The sequence below is a fragment of the Hydractinia symbiolongicarpus genome, chromosome 5, assembly GCF_029227915.1.
Source record: "Hydractinia symbiolongicarpus strain clone_291-10 chromosome 5, HSymV2.1, whole genome shotgun sequence".
In the NCBI taxonomy this organism is placed as follows: Eukaryota; Metazoa; Cnidaria; class Hydrozoa; order Anthoathecata; family Hydractiniidae; genus Hydractinia; species Hydractinia symbiolongicarpus.
In genome coordinates, this window is record NC_079879.1 from 19,539,216 (window position 1) to 19,557,008 (window position 17,793).

Below are 17,793 nucleotides of genomic sequence, written 5' to 3' on the forward strand. Positions count from 1 at the left end.
AATTCATCTATGGCATAGTCAAAGCAAATTCTTGTAAATGTAAATGTGGCTATCAAAATACCGGTTTTTTACTTTGTCATCAAAAAATCCATATTTACCAACTCAGGGCGCGATCAAACTACACCATGCATTTTTCTACACTTTTTATAGTTAATTTGAAGAAAATGAAACGGGGTTTATCTTTCATTTTTGTCGTATTATTTACCGTTACATTCAATAGCTATATTCTCCATATACAGAGGTAAAAAGGGGAGGGGGGATACTTTTTACAAATCGGCTATATCAATTTTAGATATATCTATTGAAAGCGGTGTATTTTAAAACTATGCTGGATGCGCAGTACACTAAGTATGTACAAATTTGCTGCATGTTGGTGTTTGTTTATATTTCACTCAAACGCATATTTTCTAAAAGCTAGGAGGTTTAAATATCACACACAAAATTATACTTCCGAAAAAAGAAAATTTGACAACGTGATCTAAGCTAGATAAATCTCTCTAAAATTACAAAAACGAAACACATATAAACATCATAACAATTCCAACAAGTTTAGCATTGGCAACGAAAAAGTATCCATCATTCGTCGATTCTTCATTGCATTTATCGCTATTGCAGCAGTAACTCTGTATAAAAATAAAGAAAGAAATACTAAAGCTTAATTTTTTTATATTCACTAACACACTGATTTAAAATATATACCTTCAAACCTATATGTACCAACCTGTCCACGGAGCAATCGATCTGTTCTATTTTAAAACACTAGTCTTAGAAAGGTTAAACGGGGGTAGGGTAATTTTTTGATAAAGAGGGTGTGGGACGTAATTTTGTTAAAACAAATATTTATAATAAGATCACCTTGCAACTGATAAATTTTATGCCGGGTATACTCTTTTTCATCTCATCTTCTTGAGTTTCGCAGAATGATTCACACGCTATACCTAGGGTGCACATAAAGAATTCTATTGTCATTGTCTCGACCCTGCTCATTATTGTTATAGAAGCAGTCCCTTTTGCTGCCAAGCATGTTGTGTTCGTAATACGTTGGGGACATTCAGAGAGTGTTTTGGTTTGGTTTGCGTTTGTGTTTTGATAGCACTTCAACGCATCTCCTAAAAGGAAGAAATGGGATTAAGGAAAGGATGCCAACACAATTGTTTAACAATTCCGTTGAAGCTTGACTTTTTTTGAGAACATTCCTCGAAGGAGAGTGATTCATTGCAACAAACCCTTGCAATCACATGACGAGCTATAATTTTAAGTCACCTTTAATCATGTGACTCGTTTGTAGAATCTTGATTTTCTTGTAGCATTTTGTAGCGTGTGCCAGTAAGTCACACTGACTGTGCCAGGTAATCAATGTGAATGACTGGAAAACGCTGACTGCAACTCGTTTTCAACAGGCTATTAGCATGGTGTTCCAGAATAGCGTGTGAAGCGCTTAAAATTCTGATTTTTAAGTCGCCTACGTTTAGACTAAAATTGCTAAATATTTATACTTTCACTATTTTTTTCAAACTAGGCTAGAATTAAAAATTCTTGTTTTTAATCTGAAAATTTTTCTGTTCATGGGTTATTGTTTTTCCCTAAATCACTACATTTGTCCACTTAAATTTTTTGCAAAATGTTTGTATAAAGGTTAAAATTAGGGTTGCAATTCTTCAAGCCGCATCAGCTTCTTGTTCTTCTTAAATCTAAAACCGGAATTAGGTTCAAGAAAAAATAGAAACTTACCCATCTGGGAGAATGCAAGAACGAAGCATGCAGCCAGAACTGTTTTCTGCATTTTCATATTAGTGTTTCTCGATCTGTTGTAACATGCAAATGAACTTTACAACTTCGAACAACGCCTTTTTCAAATGGTAGTTTATCTCGCTGATTAAATAAAACATTGCTCATCGAGATCTTTATACAGGCAATTAAAACACAATAACCATAGCGCTGTCATTATGTTTTCAAAACATATGTCGACTGTATTTCAGTACGGGTGTTCTCAATCTACCTAAAAATTCTTCTTTCTTATCTAGTTATTGAAAAAAAATGTGTATATAAAGTGATTTATTGAAAATTTCAAACCACCTGGTTTGCACTATTAATGACCTTCGTTTTTAAAGCTATTTAAGTCCTCAGTAATTTCTAAAAGTAGACGCACCCCCTGTTTCTTAGAATCTATCATAACAAAGTGATCTATGTCTATATCTGGTTGTCTTCTCTAGATGTCGTAAAAAATTTTAATTCATTGCATTATTACTATTCTGTCCTAGGTTGTTCAATTTTCAATCTAAGTCAATTAATTCATTTCTTTGTTCAACCATAGTTCAACAGCGAATGAAATTATTTATTATTCATCATAAAGTATTATTATTTCGTACGAAGTAAGTAGTAGTTATCACACAGTGTGAAGAAAAACATTGGAAAATGTTTGGAGTTTTTCAGGTTCCCGTTAAAAGTACGAAAAATGAAAAGCTGAAAAAAATTATGACGAGACCAGCAGAAATTCACATACGCCCGCGGATAAAATAATTTTAATTATTACAAGCTTTCTTTGTCCTACAATGACTAACAATAATTTTCGACTTATTCATAGTAGTTTTGTTAGTACAAAATTTTAAAAATCCATTCTTTTTTTTTTGCTGTCTTTGTTATAAAACCCACTAACACATGGACATTTAGAAGTTGCGTAGGGATTTTTGTTGCGTTTTCTCTTTTACTTTTACTTTTACCATAGTTTACATTTTTGTACAGCCCAGCCTTGTTTTTATATTATAAAAAATAATCTCGGTATTTTTGTGTTTAATAAAACCGCAAATAACCTTATATAGGCAGTGTACATTTTTTGAATACCATAATGCTTTTTTATCGAATAGTGCTATTTCTGCCATAAAATAGCAAACATGGACCAACTGAACCTCTCAATATTTGACAGGATGCCTTCACCCATAATGTCTAAATAAAATTACGGGCTTTAAGTATTGCTTTACTGAAAATTGGGATGTTGCTATTGTCTACTTGTTGCTGTAATTTGTATAGTGTGCGCTATATTCACACTTTCGAAATCAAGGACAAACAATTAGTAACACTATTCAAGAGTCATTGATGGTTTGCAATTAATTCTGGAATTTAATTTTGTTAATTATCACGGTCTTGTTTTCCAAGATTAGATAAAATAACTTCGCTACCAAGGCTTGACACTCAGCATTTCACATGAGAATTGCTAAATTCTATCTTACAAGCTAAGAAAGAAAGATCTTTCAGAACATCCTTCTAAATTCACCATTCACAGAAACTTTATTGCTTACGTCAGCAAATTTAACTGCCACAATAACTATTCTTATACCCAGCTGCAAATTCAGGAAAATATTATTTATTTTTTGGGCGTTATACTCTCGTTTCAGTTTCTAATTATAATTATAAAATTAAAATTATAAAGTCGTCATTAAGGAACCTTTGTTCTCCATTTTTGAGCTTACAATTAATTTGATTGTTTAGGACAAGGAAATTTATCATTTGATTATTACTATCATTTAGTTAACTTGCAAACATTACGATTGCATACATTATCTTGACTTTATACGTTGTTATACAAAGAAATTTATAAACCATGACTTAAAGTAAACAATAACATACAGAGTATAACACTTTGTTTGGTCTTTCACGGTTCAATGAAAAATACCTTTCCGTATTTTTTATGAGACACCGAACAAACACGGAACAACAACTATCTGTTGCCGTGTGAAAAATTTGTTGTCTATCAGAATCAGAAATGCACGGTAAAAAGAACGAGTGAAATTGATGGGAAACTATGTAAAAAAAAAGTTTATAACAATATTGTCAATGTACTATCAAGACGAAATTCCAACTTACTTAAATTTCAATAATGAAGAAATAAACTTTGCTGCGCTTAGCTACTTTCACTGTGCAATGCAATCAATATAAAAAGAGTTGTCGAGCTAGACACATGTAGGTTCGCCACCGATAAATTAGAAATGTAATTTTTAGATAAAACGCATAAAAAACTGAGTTCCCAAGATTCCACTTTGTCCAATCAAACGGCTTTATCTTCACCAAAGCGAAAAAGGTTTGATTTAAAACTTCTGTACCAGTAAGGCTGCAGTGTGTTTCATACAACATATTCCACGGGCCAATGACTAGTTCTTATAACATGTAAAACAAATATGATATCCAGCCGCAGTATACGTATTTCTATGTTTAAAGAACTTGTTTCCCTGACCTATCAAATGATATGTGTACTCCCCCGGTTTTTTTGAAACATAGCTACAATTGCCACCAAGCCATCACGCTACCAAGTTATCTAGCTACTAAGCTACAAATTTATCAAGTTATCAAGATACGAAGCTCTATCAAACTACCACGCTACCAAGTCATCAAGTCATCAAGTTACCAAGCTAAGCTGGCATAGTTAAAAACTTTTCTACCTGATGGAAATGTATACTACCCCAGTTGTTTGCAACATGCGAAAAGTTTCTGGACACAATATAGCTACAATATTCCCAGAAAAATATGATCCATTTCCATTTCATTTAATGTTGCAAAAGTTTTTCTTAAGGCTCCGCAGTATACAGGATTACACGATTACATGTGACCACGGCGACTTCTGAATAAACAAGGAGCATGGGGGTCAGAAAGTACTAATACTAAATTATGTAGCTAGCTATGTTCTTTTGCTCCTTTGATAAACTGTTTGGTCCTTGGTTTTTAGATTAAAATTACAAGAGCAAACATATTTTGTGGGCAATTGTATCTAACTAACAAGCAATGTTACGGAAGATTTCTAATCAGAACAGACTTGTGTCAATCACTGTGCAGTAGTTATAGCGGATTATCTGTCTTAAAGAATTCATTTATTCTCGCAAAGAAGATAGCTTTATGTTAAATAAGTAGATATGTTTTAGATTTTTGATAGCTAATAAGCTAGTTTTACTCTAGTTTAGTAGCTAGCTTTATGCCAGTTAAGTAACTAGTTTTATACGCTAGCTAAGTAGACATGCTTCCCAAATTGGTAGTTTTATGCTAGCTATAAAGGTATTCATTACATGCCAAAAATAAGGATATGTTAGCTACAGGCCCGTCCTTCGTTTTTTTGAAATTACTAATCCCTTTATTTACGCTAACTAAACTTGGCACAATCTTTAAAAATCGACACACTCCATTTCCATTGTCTCACTTAGTCGGAAATGTATTGGAGAACGATCAGGTTAAATGGCTGGTAAACAATACGAAAAATAAACAAAATTTAGTTATTTTTGATGAATATGTGGACGAAATGCGGAAACTCTATAAAAATCCTATACACCCTCTGCCTTACTTATTCGACGAAAAAATTAGTTTCGATTCGCAGAAACTTGTCCCTGCAAACCTTTACCTTGGGTGTGGGATTGGATTTTGTGATTTAACCCTGTATTTTGTTCCACTTATCAAGATCGGATATTTTATTTTTCTTATTTGACACAAACGCGCATCCTCAATTTCTATTTCTCTTTTATTATTCCATACTTGAAAAACGACTCTTGATTGACGCCAGCAAGGTGTATCAACATAGTCGCACCAAAAATAATATGATATAGATAGTATTCTGAAAGTCGATAATAATATGATAAGCATACTATTTTACGGCCTTGCAAGCACCGTGTAAAGCTCTGCTCCTAATATTTGCGTAGCTGATAAATAAAAGATGGCGGGCTGTACTTTATCTTGTGTTTTTCTGCACTTTTCTTCAATTGTAGTGCTTCTTTGTATAATCTACCTAATGGGATATTACAGTAGTAACGTAGCTAAATAACAGACGGCTGGCTGTTTAAAGCATTGAAACCAACTAAATAGATTTTTGTCAGGCGGCTTTGTTGTCTGGTAAAATGAAAGGCACCCTCCACCAAGCTAGCTAGGCAGCTTTTTGTGTTTCTTGCTAAAATGATGCAGCTGCAACCTCAGCATGCCATGCTGTTGTGATATTCATTATCATCATTAGATGTATTCAGCCAGCTACAGTTTTTAAACCTCTGAGTCCTGTGATATCAGTTTAGCTAGCTAGCTATAGTCCAGTTTTAGTCTTTCATACTGGCAACTGTTGCTGTTGCTTAGTGGTTTTAACTGAAATAATTGACAGGATATATCCCTTGATATTTGTGAGGCTAGCCATGTAAAATATGCACATCTATCTAATCTAACTACTACTCATATTATTTTGCTAAACACAAATGTTGTTTAGATGTTTAGGGGGAAGGGGTGAAGGCTTAATACGTTGACTTAGGCAAAATGACACAATTATATATAATAACAAGGACTTATACATAATAGAAACAAGAAAATTTATATGCTTTATATATATATATATATATATAAAATATATAAAAAATATATATATATACTTACTCTTCCATGAATAATTTGCTTTTGCAAGTAGCTGTTTACTTTGCCCTTTGGAATGTAACTTTCTAACGTTCTTCCTTTTTTTCAATTTTTTTACCACATGGGCATACCTTTTTAGCTGCTGCATTTTCCAGGCCGCATACCTGACATTCCTGTAAATAAATGTTCTTGTCAACAGCTTAGGAATACTGAATGGACACCCCTTTTTGAGTGCCCTCTTTTGATTAGAAATTAAATGAGCGCCACCCTTAAAATTTTCAAAAAAGGTTCTCATTTGATAAAATAGTGGTTAAAGGAGGCACTCATTTTGAAATTATTCAAACAAGGCAAAATAATACAATTAATTTAAAGGAACATCTGTGCATGCGAGATAAGTACAAACCTATACCATTAGATTTTGTGATGTATAGATATGGATCGAGTGTGACTTGAACTCACGAACTTATGCTAGCAGGGAGATTGCCCCAATGTGCTATTGATCCAATCCGATGCTATCTATCTATAAATTAGCTTTTTTAAACTATTTTTATTTGTACCAATATAAATATACATATAGTATGCAATGAGTTCACAAGTGCCTCCCCCTGAATGAGAGCCCCTTCCTTAAAATTCCAAAATTATTAAATATATACGGTGTATATTTGTGTTATCTATTCTTCGAAGAAAAGTTCTCCATACGTTTACGCAGAGCAAAATTACATGTATTTTAAATAAAATAACATAAATTGAGAAACGTGTGTGTATAGTTTTTATTTTATTTTACTTAAAGTATATATAATAACTTATCTTTACTATATACTCTTTGAAGGCTTGTTCTTATTGTGTATTACTTCGTCTTGGTTTTGTTTTTTTAATCGTTTTTTAACATGCATATATATATGTATATAATTGAGAACGTAGAAATTTACATGTTATATTATGTATGTTTGTTTGAGAAAGTGGATTGATAATTCAAAAAATTTTATGAATATATAACTTTAACTTTATAACTTTAACTTTAATCAAACTTTGTTGGTTATTCTTTACTGTGAGTGTTGAAGTATATATAAATATTGCATGGCATAACCTGAATTACTCAATTGTTTTCGAATATTCTTTCATATATCCTTTACGTCAACACAGCATAAGAGACAAAGATATAAATTATTAAAGAAAACATATCACTGTAACCAAAAATACCTTTAATCTCTTTGCATACTTAATATTTGTTGGCTTAACTTCGGCGGTTCTATCGGCATCTATATATAAAGTATATCATCATCTGTTGAATAAATAAGAGAATGTAACTTTATATAAAAGAAACGGCAACTCGTAGTTACATAAAAACAAGCGAATGAGAATTCATAATATGCAGACATTGCAACCATGCCCTGAGATTTTCTTAGTTGACCCCCATGGTAGGCAGCATACCCTATAACGTAATATCACTTAACACAATTTTAACATAACTTCGACCCCCCGCTTGTAATGGAGGAGCATAACAAACACCCTCCCTCATCTCTGAAAATTATGCAACAGTTAAATGTTTCTTCCTTGTTGGTGATTCAATATAGGCAACTGAATATTTCAGTAGGTTAGCTACAGCCATGTAAGGGAAATTGGGGAGATGGGACACTGTGTGGGACGTTGGATGTTGCCAGGGATTTGTCTGGGTAGAGCACAGATCTTAAATGGGTATGTGGTGTAGGTCATAAAATGAGCATTACACACTTCATTCAGGACTCTTCATCTAAGCCATGGCCGGACACTGAAATGATAGACAGACTCGAAATAGGCTCTGTCATGTGCCTATCAGATTGTTATTTCACAGAAACCTATTACGATGATGGTAGCAATATAGCTAGCTAGCTGCTAAGCTGGAAATGAAATGTGGATTTCATTAAGAAAGATTTCTTGGTAATAGCCAGCAGTGAAATATAATTATATACCTCTTTTTTGACCACTATTTTCCATTGTTATTGTGCTAGATTTTTACTTGTTACGATGTGATCTGAGGACAGAAATTTCCCGCTTAAAGTAGGTCACAAGCGTACCATCGCGCCATATCTTACCACCACTCAGGCGCCCTCCTTTTTACTATGACTATCATATTATTTTCCAGAATTCAAATATTATGATATTAATATTATTTTCTCGCGCGAATAGGTTGGGTGTATAGCTGGCCTTCTTTATATAAAACTATGTTTTATTGCACAAGAATAACTTTTTTGACATAACGAGAGGAAAGGGATCTCTTCCGTCATACGTATTTGAAGCCAGGAATTGACAACTGATATTTCAAACATTTTTTTATTTTCTTCCCAGTTTTAGCATGATGTAAACGTGAGTTATAAACGTAAACAAGAAGCCCAGCAGATGTATTCGTAAAAAGGCACTGTAATACCCCAAAGCGATAAGACATTACACTAAATGGCTTAATATGAAAACCCAAATTTTTGTGCTAACATCGTTACACGTTTTCCACAAAAATCTACAAGGCATGTTGACCAAAATATTTGGTTTGAAATGAAGTTTAAGTACTCAGTATCTACATGAACAATAAATGAGAAAAATGTGCCGCCTTAAAAATTACTTTCGTTTTACAAATTCTTCATGCCAACATCATCATTTAAAAACGTATCTGTGCCAAATAGGGTTAACGAAGGAGATATTCGCTTGATTTGAATAATAATTAAAGGAATTAAAACTGTGCGAAACTGTCTTGAAGTTTTGTGTTTCTACATAAACAACGTGCAGTTTTTGTTATGCACGCCACCACAGAAATAACAAGAAATCGAGATAAAGAAAACAAAAAAGAAGGATCTCTCGTAGCTTAGTGTTCCTTTTGGCAAAGTGCAGTATTTGTTAAGCAAACAACCACAGAAATACCAGCAAATTAAATAAATAAAAGTTAGCTGGAAGATCTCTCGTAACGAGACATAGTGTTAAAATAACGACCATGGGCATTGTTCACGTATTCTGTTCTTGATTTGCGTAAGACAGCCCTCTAATAGTGCACAGAAGTTCACAGAAGTTAAGTAATGACAAGACACATACTGAGAGCTACCCGTTTAAAGTATTTATTAAAGTTGATTGATGGTGGTTCTTTTAAAAATAGGGAAAACAGAAGTGGAAAGTTGTCCGAAAAATAAGTTTACCATTACAAAAGTTGGAATGCATTTTGTACTAAATCCCAAAGTGGGAATAAGAATCACACCTTGCCATTTTTGTGGTTTTGCCAGAAAAAAGAATTTGTGCTATCAGAAGTTGAAAATTCGACAATAAATAACGATGTCGCTTAAATTAAGAGGTACGAGATTGTGGTCCCTGTACACAAAGCTGTTTCAATATTTTTTAAAATTGGATTCAAATTTGTATACATAAGTCATTGTTCGTTCTTGTAACTTTAAATGGTGATTTTTTTAGACTTTTTTATTTTATTTTTTATTTGTAGCAAGAAATTTTTGTGAAAATATTTTAGCAGAACATATATTTGCGATTGCGGGCCCTATTCCTAGTTTAAGTTTCAGAAACCTAATCAGTGAAATTGCACTTTGTAGGAAAAACACCAAAATATTTCCAGAAACCTTTTGAAAGGTATTGAATTTAAATTTCTTGAACACGGCGAAAAGTAAAAACGATATATTTGATATTATTATGTGATAACGTTTTGTAAAAGAAAGCAAACAGACAAACAAACAAACAAAAAAAACTTTCTAGCCCTTATTTCCCCTTTACGTCTAAAGTTTTAATACTTATTTTTTGTAAGCACGCATTCCATATGCAGACATAAGTTTCGAATAACAAAAATGAGTTTCACAGTTAGCATTACGAGGGGCCAGCTACCAAAACTTCGTTATATTAGTTCAGTTTAAACTCCAGAATTCCTCAAATTTTAAAAAGAAGAACATGCACAAGGCACTCTAATGAATTGTGATTTGAAATATAGATTTTAAAAAAAAAAAACAAAAAAAAAACAACACCAAAACTATTAATTACACAAAAAATAAGATAAGTTTGGCCTAAAATAAAGAATTTACAAAAGTTTCTAGTTCCCCCCAAAAAAAGAAACGTAAGACTAAGGCCGAAATTAATAAATAATATTTTCCTGAATTTGCAGCTGGCTATAAGAATAGCTATATTAATTGTCCTTCATTTGGGGAGCGTGAATATAGCGCACGCTATACTAAATTTATACTTCAACAAGAAAACAAAAACAATGTTTCAATTTTTAGTACAGGCGATAGTCCAAAAAGGGCCATTTTGAACTTCCGTGTAGCATCGGAATTAACTCGTAAAAATATCTTTTACTGTTAACAAAAAATAATATTTTTTTATGAGTGATTTGCGGGAAACTTTAAATTTGTAAAATAATGCCATCAAAGGCTATAAATCATCTCCATCCCAGACATTTTACAAACAGTTTAAAGTCAGACTTATTTACCTCTTCCAATCTACTATCGTGTGCATAATAAAGGGGTAAATTCAGCAGAAAATTGCATATGTAAAACCCTTCTCCCCCATTTTTCAATTCTGCACAACCAGCCCGTAACGGTATTTAGACATTGTGATAGGGGTGAAGGAGGTTAAGTTCTTCCAGGTTTACAATTTTCTGGCAAAAATAGCACTATTCGATCAAAAATTTGCATGGTTGTCAAAAAACTGATACTGGCTATATAAAGTTGTTTGCAGTCCTGAGATTATTTTTTAAAACATTTTGTTGGGTTGTACAAAAATGTAAACTATGGTGAAAGTAAAAGGAAAAGACAACACGCAACGAAAATTGGCAACTTCTAAATGTTTATGTTATACCCAGCATGAAATACACTGCCAGATAATATGAAAAAAAATAAAAGGAAGTATTTCTTGCTGTATTCTAAATTATGGTAGTGGGTTTTATAACAAAGAAACAAAAAAATAACCATGTCCTTCTAAAATATTGTACTAATAACACAGATAATAGGTACAAGCGGAAACGAAACGTTGCTCAATGTAAAAGAAAGGCAGCCTGTGATAATTAAAATCGCTTTATCCACTAGGGTATAAAATTTCATTTTAAATCTGAGAATATATATAACTATCAATTTGAGCTGGTTACAAATTGCTATATTTTCTCCCGTTTTTTAGTTTTCGCACGTTTATACAAGAACCTGAAAAACTCAAAACATTTTCCAATATTTTTTTTGGCACTGTGCGATAACTGCTACTTATTTCATACAAGAAACAATACCTCTAGATGACATATATTATCTTGAAATAACTTTATTCGCTGTTGAGCAAAGAAATGCATGATCTAAATGACTTTGAATGAAAATTAAACAAGACGTATGATATACGCAAACAACCTCGCCAAAAAAGTTTATAAAAAGCTGAAGTTAGACACGACATATTTTGCTATTCGGATAGGCAATAATATTGATAGAAAATTTCTCGAAATTTCAATTTTCGTAAGGTTAGTCTGTAAACACGTCGTCGCGGGCGAGATAGTAAAAAGAAAAAAAAAGTAAAAATAGTTACCAAGATGAGATTCGAACACACGACTACTCCCGTGTCGGTGCTCAGAGAGGCAAAAATTTCCGTTCTTGTAGGACACATTTGCGTTTTAATACAAGCTCACGAGCTTGTAACAACGAAAAAGAGAATAGTAACGAGAAAGATTCAGCGACAGACATTGGCAAAACCGCTAACATCCTCCAGGCTATTCATTGACTGCAAGAGTCGCGGAAAGAGGTAACCTGTTTAACTATTAAAAACTGTTTTGAAAAATGCGGCGGTATCGTTAAATCCGAGGAAGAATTGACTGTGGTCGAAGAAGATGATCGTGAATTTAAAGCTCTTGTACCAGAGTTTACATCTGAAATATCTGCTGCAGAGCATGCCAACGATGAAAACGTTCAAGTATTCGAGCCAGTGATCAAGAAAAATTAAATCGGTTGACGAGAAAAAAAGTTTACATAATATCACTTGCTGATCCAGGCGCCGGGTTGAAATAGACGAGCATGCGCGTTGCGATGCAAAACAGAAGAAAAAGAATAATAGCAAGCAAAGCAACAAGAAACAGGTTTAAATGGACTTCAGAACTTGTAGAACAACTTGAACATTCATTAAATGTAATTTTGATTTAATTTACCTCTTGCATCGTTTAAAAAAATTGCGCGCATTATTTTTAGCCAGGCAGCAGTGCAGGTCTTGTCCCTGGTCAACCTCTTGCACTTTTGACATCGAGGCGGGCGGGTAAATTACGCCTGGTACAGTCTAGTGAGTTCTGTAATGCGAACGGCAGATTTCCATTGTTGAAATTTTGAATGGTAATAAGGTTCTTCTTTAAGCTTAGTAAAAAACATGACTTTGGCAATTTAGCTGGATAAGAAAATACACGTAGCTAACTAGCTAATGTTGCTAACATGTACAAAGGCAGACATAATAAGGCATTACTAAATAAAAAAAATCTTTTTTTTATTCATTTTTCTGTTTAAAAAAAACAAGTGCTCTTAAAAAGCATAGTTTTGTCCAGACTAGCGAAATGCGTCTTCCAATTATTATAAACAGCTGATGTGACTGTTGATCTGCCATGTATAGCTAGCAAGCAAAAGCGTCACACTTGTGCAAAATTAAGCCACACCAGTCATAGGCAGAAAAATGTCACGTTTCAAAACAAAATTCGGTCCGGAAGCGCCACAAAAAGAATTTGAAGCTGAAAACATACGAACCAAAGAAACAAATTATATAGCTTGAGGGACCATCCAATAATTACATAATGGCTGAGGGGTGGGGATATGATCATATTTGTTACGCACTGTTAAGAAAATTTAGTTTTTATGTATGTCAGATATTTTTAGTTATTTTAGTATACGATCTACATATTGGAACACTACTTTGCTTTTTGTATAAAATGAAAATGGAAATGAATAGACAAGATCTCAAAATTTTAAATATTAAGTAAAAAGTGGTGTGTGTGTGTGTGGTACTAGATTTGTTACGATGGGTTACAAGGGTGGAGAGTCGTAAAAAATGACTAATTTGGCTGCTACGTTATTATTAAATGGCTGATGCTATACAATATATAACACATTTAAGTGATAGTAGATTAATCTATCTCTTGGGTCACGCATTTCTGAATACAAGTTTCTTAGCTAATTGTTATTGGCACCTATTACCTATATTTATCAACACAGTTCGGGTTCAGTTCATACTATATTGCTGCTTAAACGCAGTATATAGTGCTTTTAGGAAACCATAGCATATATATAAGGAGTAAAGGTAGCTAAGCATTATGTTAATTTGGAGCGAAATTTCAACCTAATATTTTTATCTATGTTGCTTATAAAAAATTTTTCAGCTAACATAAGACATTGAAAACATATTATATACTTCGTAAGCCAGCTATCTAAGCTAGCCTTTATTCTGTTTCCTTATTCAAGATATAACTAGCTACATGCCACAATCTAAGACTTACACATTGTGACTTGTAAAATAGCAGCTAACAAAATCAGCTTATCTTATCACACGTTACCACATTTTGTTGATAATTGTTAAAAAATGCTTCTTAAAAGATTTAATCACCATAAAATATAGTTCCAGGGTAAACAAATAATGACTTTCTGAAGTCAACGTTGAAAAGCATAAACAACCAAAAGACCCCCTGCCATGTTCGAAGGACTCGATTAAATTGCTTTTACTAGCTGCAGAGACTGTAACAGCGAGGCAAACTCATTTTTTATTTATGGCAACAAATATACTGGTTATAAAAAGCGGCCCGTACCAGGGTCTTGTTTGGCTGTTAATCGGATTGACCATAACAACTCGCCTCATACATGCATGTAAAATATTTAAGTCCTATACGTCTGAGAACCTTTGGTCATTTCTCGAAAATACCGCTTAAAATTTTTTATGAATTCCATATAACGGTGAAACTTATTACAATTATTCTTAGATCTTGAATGTCACAACACAAACTTTATTTCGTTGACAGGAATAATTTCGCCAAAAAATGGGGTTAGCTAGTTAGTTAGTCAGGAGTTGGAAACCAATACTATCCTTGCTGGCGAGATAATAATTAAAGGCACATACAGTGCTGCTGAGCGCGAGAATAAAGGATGGTACGTTACAACGCAAACCATTATTGTGTTGGCATTTTCTTTTATAAATGAGAATGTGCTTTGTCAAGATATCAGGCGGAAATTTCAAATTAAATGTGAAAACGATAAAAAAATTTGTATTTTTGTGAAGAAAAGCGTGTATTGCCTTGAGGAAGAGTTAGTTAAATCGAAACACTTGTGTATAAAATACTAGCCAGGAGACCCGGCATAATTTTTCTTACCACTGGCAATTTCAATAATAGTTGTGGTAGGGAAGATATTGCTGGGTTGAAAAACGAATTTCCCGCGCTCAGAATACTGTCAGATTTTTAATTGCATGATTTTATTGTTTTATGCTTGCTTGATCATTATCAGAAAATCCCAACTCCTTTATTGCTGTAAGCAAGAATGGTCTTACTGACCAAAAGAAAACTTGATTAATTCTCCTATTATTTAAGAAGGTAAAATGTGGCCACTTTGGCTTTTTGCCATTGGTATTTTCATTCGCTTGTTTATTTGAGAAAATAAAAACCTCCTTAACTTCCAGCATGGAATTGTGATAAGAGTTCATTATACGGAAAATAAATAACTAAAAAAGATTTTCATAACAATTTTAATTTATGTTGCATCAATTACAAATCCTTCAAAAACAGCTCTTAAAAAAGCTTTTTTGCATTATAAAAATACTACTCATAACCTGGAAAAAACACGGCTTCGCTCGTGCATTTTAAGCTTAAGGTTGGCTTATGTGACAGCCATTATAGTATTGTGCAAAAATAAAATATTCTTTAAAAAAAATTGATACACGAGTCTCTCTAAAGGTACGAAATCAAAACACACGAAAACATCATAACAATTCCAACAAGTTTAACATTGGCAACAAAAAAGTATCCATCGTTCGTCGATTGTTCTGTAGATTCATTGCATCCATAGCCAGTGCAGCAATATGTCTATAGGAAAACAGAAAATGTTTATGTCATTGTGCAACTGGTAAACGTCACCTTTGAACTTATTATGCTATATTATGAAGATGAATAGTTAAGGAATAATTTGAGTAGAGTAAATTGGCTTGTCGTAGCTGTTGGAAATAAAATGACTTCCACCAACATTGAGGAACAAAATTTCAACAATTACCTTACAACTGTCAACTTTTAGACTAGATGTTTTTATTACTGATGTAGTAATATTGCAGTACGAATTGCATAAGCCGTCCACGGTGCACGCAAATATACTTTGGGTGCTGGATATGTCCGTCCCTGCTACTGTCATGGTAACAATTAGTTCTCCGGCTACACATCTGTTAAAGCCACTTGGGCAATCAGAAACTGTTTTTGTCGAATTTTGAGTTGGCTTTTGATAACATTTCAAGGCATCTCCTAAAAATTAAATGCAATACTTGTACATAGTCAGCGTTTCTATGCAATGGCTTAAACATGCATATCGGTGGTTATTTTCTCCGTCATTTTTTTTGTTACTTGAGTGCTACTCACAAATATAACACGCGCGTAGTACTGTGGTATTGTGGCCCTTGGCAAAACTTTCGCCTTTTAGTGTAAACTCACTTTGAAAAAAATTTTTAAAAATTTTTTGGAAAAAGACCAATAGCGCTATAGAAATTGTTTTTGCTTAACATTATTTTAACGCTAAATCGTCAACTCTCGCACAAACACTTTCATAGAGTCTTATTTTAAGAGCTCCAATAGGTTTTGCAACCATAGTCGTTTATCTAAGTTGAAAAAAAGTGTTAAAAACAAATTGGACAACTTATGTATCAAAGTAATAAAGAAAGTAAGTAACGTGGTTAAAAAACAGAACAAGTTACCAAAAAAATTGAGCATTTAAACTATTCCGATTCGATAAAACAAGGAGGTTTAAAGAGAAAAGGAGACACATCTTTGCATTGTTTTTTTGAATTTCTATTCAAATCTCTATTGTTTTCGCGCCCCTTTAAAATCCACCCGCTGTACCGCTTTTACTGTGTTTTTGCATACCGACATGAAGCGAGTGTTTTAACGAGAAAACAAAACTGTTAAAAAACATTAGAAGCCATGCGCACGTGAAAGAAAACACGTGGATAATTTAAAACACGTTGTTCAATACAGCTGAGCTTTATTTTATTATTACAAAAGACTGTGTCCGTGTCAGAGCGCTTTTAAAAGGCGATCAGCTCTGCCCGTTTGAGTGATATAATTTGTAGCTTTCTAGAAAGAAGAGTTTACAATTTTGATTAAATTTGAACATGGCTTAAAAGGGTCAAGTCATGTCTAAAAAAATGTTGCTGGAACCTATTCCAGCAGAGAATACACTGATAGAGTATAGAGTTGACACCAAATGTAGGAAGTTCTAACCACAGGCTTGTTAGGAGTTTCTAGTTTGATATTTCGATTGAATGATTTTTAAAATGAAAAGGTTACAAATGTCCTTGGGGGTTAGACAATTGAGGATATTAAAGACTAATATAATGTTAGATAAAGTTATAAAATCAGAAATGCGAAACATTGAGATAGAAGGGATAAAGAATATTGTCTAAAATCAGAAAAAGTAATAACACGGAGGGCAGCTCTTTGTAGTTTGATAATACGATGAGTGTTTGATATTGATTGACCCCAGATTTGACAAGAAAAAGTAGCATAAGACGCTAGAAGTGCATGATAGCAATCAATTAGTGTAGATAAAGGTAGATAGTGTCAAGTATAGACAGCATACATTAGCCTTATTTAATTTAGAAGCTATAGAATTAGTGTAAGGGATCCATGTAATATGGTGATCTAGTAGGACACCTAAGTATCTAACAGTGTCAGCAAATTGAAGTACCTTCCTATTTAGTTTTAATTTTAAGTTATAGTTGATGCATTTGTTAGAATGTTTATAAAGAATGGCTTCAGTTTTAGCGATGTTAAGAGATTTTATTGGAATTTAACCACTTGGAAGGGAATAACAGATCAACGTTAACATGTTTTTTTTAATTTTTTTTAGATCATTACCGGAATAGAGAAGGCTAGTATCGTCAGCAAAATGAAATACTTATGAGTAGATAATAGAATTAGTTAAATCGTTAATATAGATTAAAAACAATAAGGGTACAAGAATTAAACCCTGAGGTGCACCATATTTTATCTCAATTGACGCAGAAGTGAAGTTCGGAATTTTGACCGATTGCAAACGTTAGAGAGATATGATTCGAACCAAGAGTTACTTAAGCCCCTTACACCATAGTGATTAAGTTTATCTAAAAGGCTGGTCGACTGTATCAAAGGCTTTTGAAATTCTATAGATGCCACAATAAAAATTGCTTTGATCAAGGTTTCTCTTTGATGTTTTCAGTAAGACTAATAAGGGCATGAATGGTAGA

General features: G+C 33.2%; 1 protein-coding gene across 1 annotated transcript; it reads right to left on the bottom strand.

Annotated features, from left to right (window-relative positions):
- Positions 1-430: 430 nt before the first annotated feature.
- On the bottom strand, positions 431-1,892 carry LOC130645166 (uncharacterized). The gene is made up of 3 exons (XM_057451059.1): positions 1,732-1,892; positions 856-1,109; positions 431-623 (listed from the first exon to the last, which is right to left on the bottom strand). The coding sequence occupies exons 1-3, from the start codon at positions 1,787-1,789 to the stop codon at positions 504-506; spliced, it is 432 nt and encodes a 143-aa protein (XP_057307042.1). The 5' UTR covers positions 1,790-1,892; the 3' UTR covers positions 431-503.
- Positions 1,893-17,793: the final 15,901 nt, after the last annotated feature.